This window comes from Amphibalanus amphitrite, unplaced genomic scaffold (genome assembly GCF_019059575.1).
Source record: "Amphibalanus amphitrite isolate SeventyFive unplaced genomic scaffold, NRLGWU_Aamphi_draft 000204F_arrow, whole genome shotgun sequence".
NCBI classification, from domain to species: domain Eukaryota; kingdom Metazoa; phylum Arthropoda; class Thecostraca; order Balanomorpha; family Balanidae; genus Amphibalanus; species Amphibalanus amphitrite.
This window is the reverse complement of record NW_024881699.1, coordinates 379,432-389,585: the sequence shown is the minus strand read 5'-3', so window position 1 is coordinate 389,585 and position 10,154 is coordinate 379,432. Positions and strand designations below refer to the sequence as shown.

The window sequence follows — 10,154 nt, the reverse complement described above, 5'->3', positions numbered from 1 at the left end:
CGGGGCGAATCGATCACAGAATACCCAGAATGGCGACGTGGGGCCGAAAAGCAGCTCGACATCTCATTTCCGAATCGAATATCTGAAATACGTTTTACCAATATCATCCGTAGGGTTTTCAACAAAAATACGACCTGCTTAAAAACAATAGTTAAGTTAAAAGATGTATTTTAGTAAAAGTTATCATATTTACTTTACACATTTAATGCCTGAAACTGAATCGAATAGTAAACATCACCTCTAAAAATCTTTACACATTTAATGCCTGAAACCGAATCGAATAGTAAACATCAGCACTAAATCTAAGCAAGCCTTCCTCGATTCGACCGACAAGTGGCGCCTCTACCGGCAAACACACGTACTCGAGATTCAAACATTTGACACAGAGGTCATTGGCAGCAATATAATTTTTCGGGTGGTTCCGCAAGAACGCAGGAACGCTTCAAAATTTCGGGTGGTGCGTTCCTCTTACTTGCGTTCCTTTGAAAAACTTTGCGTTCCTGCGTTCTTGCGTTCCTAAAAAGGACGGTGCGTACGTACGGAAGAACGCAGGAACGCACTAAAGGAACGCACTTGCCCAGCTCTGTGAAAGGGCTCTCAGAGTCCACTGTGTGGTCCTCCGAGAAACTGAGCTGCGGCGCCCACAGAGGAAACTGAGCTGAGGGCCCTCGCGACTGGAGTCGCGAGGGCCCTCAGAGGCAGGGGCTGGCCCCCGGAGCCTGCTTGGCCTTTATGAAGAGTCTGTTGTGGAGGGCTGAGGCCCTGCCATCAGAGCCAGCCTGGGGCACCAAACCCGATGCGGGGCCCTAAAAGCCGGTCATAAACCCCAGAGACCGGCATGAAGCGCACATAACCGTATCAGACTTCTGATGATCCCACGTCATCTTTCGTTTCCCGATCGTTAATTTCCAGAGAAATGTATCCAATGGTTCGTCAGACATTTTGAAGGACAGTCGACATTTTAGGGGTAGTACAAAAATACTTGCACTCCTATTTTTGGATCGGTCCGGTTGGCGGCTGCACACCCTACACCCCTCTTTCACCGCCCCTTGGATAAAAAACAAGCATTACATAGATGTTAGGTACCGACTTAATGAACCGCTGCCGTTACCAGTGCTGGTACAGATAACTGAGCTAAATGACTACCCAAAGATACAAATGGAAACACTGTATTACATAGGAACATGATGATCGGATAATCACAAGCAGTACCTTCTACGAGTAAACGGTTATGTAGTACCCAACTGCATGTGCATTTACATAATCTCGTCGTTTTCTTATCGAGCTGTCATCTTTCATAGTTCGTCCTTCCCTTCGGTCGTTGGTGACCTTGACCCCTGATCAGCCGATTCACTGCCCGTGACGTCACGGTCAGCCGACTGCGCAGGGGCGGCTTCAGGCGGCGAGTCGGGTCGATCTTTTTTGGACGTGCTTGTGGAGGCAGACTCCGGCTGGGATGCTTGGGATGATTCCTTCTTCTGAAAATGTGACCAGGAAAAATGTTAGAATGAGAGCAGCGTGAAAACTATGTGCATCGCTGCTTTCACAGCTGAGTAAAAGTTAATTATTAGTTATCTCTCAGAAACACGAAAATAGGATGAATTAGCGTGGAAGAAGGCGGCAGTTTTCCGAATGCTATAAAAATACAAACCGGTCTGAGACTGGGGATGGCGTTGATCTTCTTGCAGGCTTTCATCCTGGTCACACAAATATCCTTGATGGTGGCTGCCGACTTCGGCTTCTTTCCTGGCTGGAAGGCAGCCAGCAGACCCAGACCCAACTCGTTTTCAAATGTGGCTGAAACAGGGATGGAATGTTAAGTCAGCATCATTAGCATCAAAGCATCGGGACACCTTACTCTGTGGATGTGTCTTTGTGCTGCTTAGGATTTAAACTCGCTGTAGGTACCTACTTCCATATATTTCCGTCTTTGTGATAACCGGGCCCCGTGGTTCATTTATTCGTGTGCTTTTTGTGAGGTAAAGCTTGGGCAGTCAGAAGGTCCCTCTTTGACCGATAATTCATGGTGATGCGTATTTAGATTATCCAAATTAAGTACAATGAGCAATGTCCATGAGACAAATGAGTTAGATAAAACAGGTCATACATACATCAAACATCGCTACTAATAGGTGATTGACGTCATATTGTCTCGCTCCAGACATCATTTATTCAGACGGCTTCGTTTTTCTAGGTGGTACCTGATAGCCGTAATAAACTTAGCTTTTTTAATGCATGGAATAGGCATGGCTTATCACTTGCGCGTGCATTTATTTCTGCCCTCGCAGGTGCCTCGAGCCCTCGACTCACCTATGAGGTCCTTGCAGCTCTCTCGGAGCCGGTCGGCAGGGAAGGCGTACCGACCGAGCCGCTGTTCAGAGCACACCCGGCTCAGTGCCTTGTCTATCCGCTGCTCCAGACTGCCCTTGGACGTCGTCTTGACAATCTCGTACATTTCTGCGCAGAGAAATACACTAAGTAGCAGCCGATTAATGCGGTTTCAGGTGTATCACTGCTCCTGCAGTTATGTGTTGTTCGTAATCGTTTAGAAAGTTTCCGCAATGGACCGTGTAACTAAGCAATAGCTTTAGTTTTTCGGCCTTCCTTTGACGGTCATTTTCGCTATAGCGATTACCTTTTCGCTCACACCAAAACATTTCATTTCTACAACCCAACTGTAGGTACCAAAGTAGCAGGCATCATAAGCAACTTCTTGTTCATAATTACATATAACTCCACAGGAGGATGTCTCCCGTAGTCGTGCCACTACTAACCTGTACTGACAGCGTAGCAGGTCTCGCAGAACACATCCCGCTCTCGGAGCGTCTCAGGCAGCTGACGACGGCCGGAAACGGTGTTCAAAAGCAGCGACAACACCAGCAGAAGCAGCAGCGGAAGCCGAGGTGGGAGCGACCGCCGAACAGCGTTTGTCGGGGCTGGTCGAGCCATGGCACTGGCCTGGCTGAAGTGAAGGTAAACCTTGGCGACTTGGGATTACAACTTCCGATGCCAGTTAGGTACGATCGACGACGACACACGCTTGGACACTACTTCCAGTGTACCCGCCAACGAGTAAACGGTTGGCTTCCGCAGCGTTGTCGAGGCCCCACCCCGGCCGACAGCGCCCCCGGACTGGCGGTGCCTTATCGCGGGGCAGGGCTACGATACAAAGGTGACACCGATAACGCCGGCACGGCACGCCGGGGTGACGTCACATCAGGAGGGACGTATGACGTGACGATGAGTGACGTCCTGCAGGGCATGAATTTCATGATGAATGACATTACGAGAGAGGGGATGAATATACGCTGCATGCAGGTGCTCTTCAATGTCTTGCCACCAATAAAAACTAGGTCCTGTATGTAGGCAAATGCACGTTACTGAGACGCGGGTTATTCTTTTATTCGGCGTTGGCGACCTTTGTTCACGAGCAGAGGTGTATGCAGACTACAGAGTTCTATGGTGCTGCTATGTATTTTTAGTATCTACTAGCTTACATAGTTATCGCCCAGACAGTTCCTTCAAAGTCGTTCCTTCATGCCATAGCCTTCCCCATTTGTTTGCGAAACATTACCCTTCGCCGCCTGGAAACTGCTCTGAATGTGTGAAGCGGCACTACCATTTGTCACCTGGTAGCGCACAGCACCGACAACCCTTTGGCAATGTGCAACATACCACTATAGAAACACCGACCCCGGATGAGCCGGCCCGGTGAGACTGTGTATAAATTATCACTGCTGGTGCCGCCCGGGCAGCGACCGGATGGCACGGCTGACCTCCCGGCCCGCCCGGCCCGCACCGGCGGCGTTTCGCCACCGCCTGAGAACCCGTGCATCACACAGCTCTGCACGCGATGACGGGGGCGTGGCTGAGCGTGGGGAGGGGGCGGGGAGAGGGGTGGCGGTGAGAGGCGCTGCAGATGCGCTAAACGATATTTGATTCGTGGCTCGTGAGTTACCGGTCGAGCCCGGTGGTGAGTGCAATGGTTCGTGATGTGGGGGGGGGGGGTTAATGTCATGTCGTGCACGTGACTCTGAGTTCTGTGACTGACTCTCATGACAGTCTGCAACTGACGCCTCCGAATGCGGAGATCGACGGCCTAAAGATAGATAGTGTGCTGATAGATGCGATCATAGATATGGCGCAAATCGTGTCCGTGAATTCTTTTAAAATTATTCTGATAAACGTAAAAAGAAAGCCGAGGTTAAATTTGAATCTTGATCAAAGATAATATGCACATACATACATATCAATGCTTTCTCTTGTACCGAATGAAAGGTCAAAACTTTTGTTTTGTTATGTCCACAAACATTTAATATTACATGTCCAGACAGCTATAATGTTTCATGAATGCCTCATTAGCCGGTGCCGACCGCAATGAAACTGCCCTCTAAGACGCTGCCTGTCGGCTGTCACGCCACTACGAACCGCACGGGGGCGCCATGGCGAGACCCCGGTGCGGGAACGGACGGCAGACGTCATGTTTCATAAGGAGATGGTGCCGCATATTAGCCATAAGCGCACCACAACTTGTTCCCTTCACAGCTAGTGCTCGTTATCTATAATACCATAGATCAGATTTGCGGGTGCCCTTCCCATCTTCTGCCGCTCCGAATTTAAACTCGAACTCTTTGTAAGTGCCATGTCATACATATGTAAGCGTCAAAAGTGAAGGTTGAGAGATTTTACACCATAGTTAGGATTGTGCCTTCCATTGTCTCATGAATGTGCTTAATGAGAGAGTCTACTCAAAACAATCCCATCTCATCGTACTGCAGCGTCAAGCTAAATGCCGACGTTCTCTGATAAAAGTCGCTGGACTGACATACAGCAGACCATGCTGCATACATAGACGACCCAGCAGCGGTTTCGAATTCTGTCGAACAGGCCGATAATGACGCGGCAAGCGGCGCTGATTGGGGTAATTGGAGGGGAGGGTCGGAGAGGGTTACAGACGCACTCGCTGTCTGCATAGCATTTCCATGTGTTGACCCGTGTGGTGTGGAAACCGATGACATAAACATCGCCGTGGTGCCGGTGAGCTGAACCGAACGGAACAAAATAAATGGAGAAATGGAGAAGGTTGATTCGTTAATCATTATAGATGCGAACATGCAGCTCTATCACTAGGCCCAGCGACATTTTCCCTTTTATAGGAAAGATGCCTATTAAAAGTTTGAAAGTTTATTGAAAGATAAATAAAGCTGTTAAATCAACATTTTCGTTGGACGTTGTGTACAAACCCCAGCCCACTATATACGTAAATTTAACGGCTGGTATCTGGGTTTTTGTGTTATGAATTGTAACAGTAGGTACTGCTTTCCGATATCATTCGAACGAGCTACATGAGTTTCGATTCGCATTCATGCCTGATCATTTATAAGCATGATAATATAAAACACGCATTAGAATATTAAAAGACATAGGGGAGAGTGGGGCAAAGCGGCCACCCGGGGCAAAGCGGCCACCCATCGTTTTAGCCCTTCATAGCTGGCGTCAGTTCCAATTTATGGTTTCCAATTATACTTCTCTTCACGGTCGTTCGAATGAGCCAGACCGGGGTTTCAGGCCCATCACCATTGTTCTGTGAAACACGGAAAAGCATTTCTTGCCAGGTTACCAACTATGTTTACAATTTTTAAATGTTATGTTATTCCATAACCGTTTGGAATTTTTATAAGCGTGCTTGTCCATGCATTGCATGGTTATCGTACATGTATTCTACCAATTGTAATGTTTTTTACCCCACTAATAGCTAAGCTGGAATATTTTTGTCTCGGACGGTATGCGCGGGGCAAAGTGGCCGGGGCAAAGTGGCCACCCCCCAATTGGCCATAAGTTGCTTCCATCTGGATAAAAAACATTATTTTTATTCAAATGTGTCGTCATGCATTCATCTTGGCCACTTTTCAGTTGCATGAGTTACCAAATAATGAAATTGAATGTTTTTTTTCATGAAAATCCTTTCTATGTTTACCTACAGGTGGAAGATGATAAAGTAAACATCCATCCTCGCTTAACCTTGTCACCATCAAATACCCTAGTCGTACACGAGGCAACTATTTTGTTTCTCATATCGGGTCTTGAGAAGACGCCGGTGGCCGCTTTGCCCCAGGGTATGGGGCAAAGTGGCCAATATGCATAGGTTTAAAGTTTTGTCAATATCTTTCATATGTGAACGCCTTTGGAAATAAAACGCAGTTGAAATAAAAGGCAACTTAACCCGCGCCCCGCTGGGCTATTCAGCCATACGCGCCCTGCTGGGGGGGGGGGGCAGATTCTGCCCCCCCCCCCCGTCTAACTTCCGAACCGATGGTCGTAGAAAGACGGGGAAAACGGCAATCGAAAGCTCTCAACAAGGCGGATCTTAAGAGCCCAAATTTTTTTGCTTAAGTAGGTCAGAGGTCAGGTCAAGGTCAGGTCAAGGGTACAAAATGCAAGTTTCTACAGTATTGGCCTTGCACCGTAGTTGCCGAAGAATGGACTGAGACTGATTGCCCAAAACGTGTTCTTAGACTACCAAGACAATATTCGTTGCACACAATGTCATTCAAAGGTCAAGGTCAAGGTCAGGTCAGGTCAGGTCAGGTCACCAAAAACAAAATATAGAAAAGGGCAGGTGCGACACATGTTTTATGGGTCATTTTACTCATGGAATTCAATAAGCACACTCAATAAGTGATATGGACCACCTCTGGATGAATTTCAGGTCGAGGTCAGGTCAAGGTCAGGTCAAGTGAGGTCAAATTTTGAAGTTGGTTGTTAAGGCCTAAAAAGGTGTCTATCCGATGCAGTTTTTCACGGCGAATCGAATGGTGCTATTTTTATTTCCGTACGAGGTCTAGAACTTCCAAAAAAATCATTTTTCAAAATTTTTGTGTGTCGTGACGTCATAAAATTTTGAATAACTCCCACATTTTTGAACCGATTCTTCTAAAAATTGGTATGTAGGTGCACATAGACCACTTCTTTGACATATATTCCGGTTTTTTCGATAAACTCAAAATTTTGGATTTTATAAATATTTTCCCAAAAAAGTCAGTTTTTTTGAAAAATTTTGGTCAAAATCCAACATTTTCAAAAAACCGAGATAGCCATTTGATAGACAAAGTAGAATCACGTATAACCTTTTTGTTACGTCTTGATTCCTTTAAAAATGAAGAAGTTAGCGGCGTTTGAAATTTTGCCGTTTTTTAGGCGAAAATGGCGAACATGACGTCACTAAAACGTCAATTTCTCAAAAATTTTCCGACGGATTTCGCTCAAATTTTCAGGGAACGTGTCAAATTGATGTATGATAAGGTACTGAAAGTTTGACGTCGCTGGCGTAACGCGTTTAGAAGTTATTGGCGAAAAACGGGAGGGGGGCAGATTCTGCCCCCCCCCCAGCGGGGCGCGGGTTAACCCGCGCCCTGCTGGGGGGTGTTTGAACACCCCCCCTTGTGGTTTTTCGCGAATATCTCAAAAACGGCGGCGCGGAGCGCCGCCGTTTTTGGTACACCTTATCATACATCAATTCTACACATGTTGTAAAAATTTCAGACCAAGGTCATTCAAGGTCAGGTCACCAGGTCACTTGAAGTGACCTCACCTCATAAAAAGTTTCAATGTCTGTCATAGCTACACCGAGTGACCGATCGCTTTGAAACTTTCAGTGATTGCTAAGAGCAATAGCATGTACAAAATGTATATCTCAGAATTTTGATATCGATGACCTAAGGTCAGGTCAATTTTGCGACCTCCCCATTATAAGTCAATGGGAGAAAATTGAAATGCGCCTCTTTTGGACGAAAGACATTATAAACACTCCCAAACACTGAATTACAAGTGGTTTAGACACACTGAACATGAAAATGGTGTCCGTGACCCCTGTTTATGCCCTGAGGTCATCTTAGGTCACGAATGGTATCTAACAGTTTTTCGCAAATAACTTTTGATAGAGGCATGCTAGAGCGATGAAAACGCCTTAGATGTGTTCAGCTCGACGATACGGATCGACTGATATGCAACATGACCCTTTCCGGTCAGGTCATGACCTTGACCTGAGGTCAAATTTTCAAGTTGACCTTTCAAGGTCAAGTTATAGTTCATTCGATGCGTCTTGACGAGAGGAACACGATGCCGGTAAAAGTAAGCTCGTACAAGGCTTGGGTCAAAAGTTATTGCAGAAAAACTGTTTCCGAAAAAATCGGCTATTTTTGCAGTTTTTGCCCCCTGCAGGCAAAACCGTTGACGTTAGGTCAAATCTGAGAACATTACTCAGAAAGGGCGTTAATAGTGCTATCGAATGCGCTTTTCCGCGGCGCTGTAGCTCTATTGGTTCCCGAGTTATGCGTTGGCTTCTTGGAAATTGTCGACATTCGACCTGGAAATCGGCGAAATTTTGCCTTCAATGACCTCTGGTGACCTGACCTTTGACCTGACCAAAAAATTGACCGAAGTGATTTCCTCATTATTTTTGACGCTCTTTCGAACGCCGGCTTCCGCGTATCGCTACGTGGCCCAGGAGCCGAGTTAGAAGGGGGGGGGGTGTTCAAACACCCCCCCCCCCCCAGCAGGGCGTGGAAATCCAGGACCCCAGCAGGGCGCGGGTTAATAGGGATCACATTGGTATAGAAAGAATCTTTCCAAGTTTAAAAATCAAGCGTTGGCATCGTGAGAAACGTTAGGGTGGCCGCTTTGCCCCACTCTCCCCTATACTAGTATAAACAATGAACATTCTGTACTTGACACCTTCATCTCAGCTCTGTAGATCCGGCTATCAATGCCAGCCGTTTCCATCTTCCTTCGTGGCCGCCCACAGTTTTAGAGCTCTCTACGTTAACGGACCTCTCAGGCATGTTCCGGCAACATACCGCCGTCATTCCGTGACGCCGTGCTGCCCTGGGCGGACAACGGGAAAGACAGTAGTTCGTGATGGCGTTCGTGAGTCCCTGCTCCCCGTGTAGAGTACGACCGGACAAGAGTCCAGGGTTCCTCTCGACACGCCGGGTCAGCAAGGGCAGCCGCGAGGGTTGCACACCGTGCGACCATTGGCGCAACTATGACGGACGAGTCACAGCCGTGTCACTGCGTCCGGCCTGGCAAACCCGGGCCGGGCCGGAAGTGATCTCTCACCTCACAGCTCGGGTCGGAGTTGTCTGTCTGTCCCTCTCTCTCTCTCTCTTTTCTCTCTCTCTTCCCTCCTCTCTCCTCTCTCTCTCTCTCTCTCTCTCTCTCTCTCTCTCTCTCTCTCTCTCTCTCTCTCTCTCTCTCTCTCTCTCTCTCTCGTTTCTCCCTATGTTTTTCTCTGGTTTTTTTCTCTTTGTTTTCTTCAGTTCCATTTCAGTACCATTTATTCTTGAAAAGCGCCCTCCAAGTTCTTTTACTTTCAATGGCCTCTCACTTTTATGACTATTTTTTTCTCACCTCGCCGGTCCCTCCACACTTCACATGTGATAAATGATAAACACGTTTCGTGAAGGACACCTGGATATGTGACTCTAATGACAGCCCTACCGTGTCATAGTAATGCGATGCTAATTTTTACCTTGTCGCAACGCCGCATCGAATTTAGCCCAGCCGCTATCCTCGGGATAGACATGAACTCGTGTCGAATATGTATGATTTGTCGATGCAAGGTGATGAATATGAAAATGGGCATCAATCACTTGAGGGTAACGAAACCCAAACGACAAGTGTTAATGTGTTCGAGAGAAGAATCTGTAGGCTATGTCAGTATGTCGCTCAGGCGAAGATTGGCGTGCATATTGACACATTGAGCCTCAGTGCCTCTGTCTGTACTGTGCAGCTCATGCCATCGGAAAGGATGAGAGAAGAAACACGAAAAGGGAAGACCATACAATTTACTTGTTAACTTCAGCGTCAATACTCAAAGACACAAGAGATAACAAATGACCCATTCATGGGTCTTACATGGATGGGAGAAATTGAATGATCTTATATAATGTAATGACCTCCAAGAATATGCTGTCCCAGCGCATGCATGTCAGTTAAAGATATGTAGTTATTAGAGTGAAAATATGCTAGCAATTAGCATACATAGCCTCATCACAAAGCGAGCACATGAAGTTCTTGTCCCGTAACTGCAAGCTAACCATGGGGAGTATTGTATTCGTCATTTCCTTAGATATGGACGCAACACTGTGAGCGTC

At 47.0% G+C, this 10,154-nt stretch overlaps 1 protein-coding gene across 1 annotated transcript; it reads right to left on the bottom strand.

The window, feature by feature from the left end:
• Nucleotides 1–1,153: 1,153 nt before the first annotated feature.
• Nucleotides 1,154–3,143, bottom strand: LOC122384946. The gene is made up of 4 exons (XM_043372801.1): nt 2,775–3,143; nt 2,311–2,457; nt 1,652–1,797; nt 1,154–1,478 (listed from the first exon to the last, which is right to left on the bottom strand). The coding sequence occupies exons 1-4, from the start codon at nt 2,947–2,949 to the stop codon at nt 1,296–1,298; spliced, it is 651 nt and encodes a 216-aa protein (XP_043228736.1). The 5' UTR covers nt 2,950–3,143; the 3' UTR covers nt 1,154–1,295.
• Nucleotides 3,144–10,154: the final 7,011 nt, after the last annotated feature.

Coding starts and splice junctions, on each gene's coding strand:
- LOC122384946 (XM_043372801.1), bottom strand. CDS start 2,949: ATGGCTCGACCAGCCCCGACAAACGCTGTTCGGCGGTCGCTCCCACCT. Junction 2,458..2,774: donor CTGCTACGCTGTCAGTACAG/GTTAGTAGTGGC, acceptor TTCTCTGCGCAG/AAATGTACGAGATTGTCAAG. Junction 1,479..1,651: donor CCATCCCCAGTCTCAGACCG/GTTTGTATTTTT, acceptor TCACATTTTCAG/AAGAAGGAATCATCCCAAGC.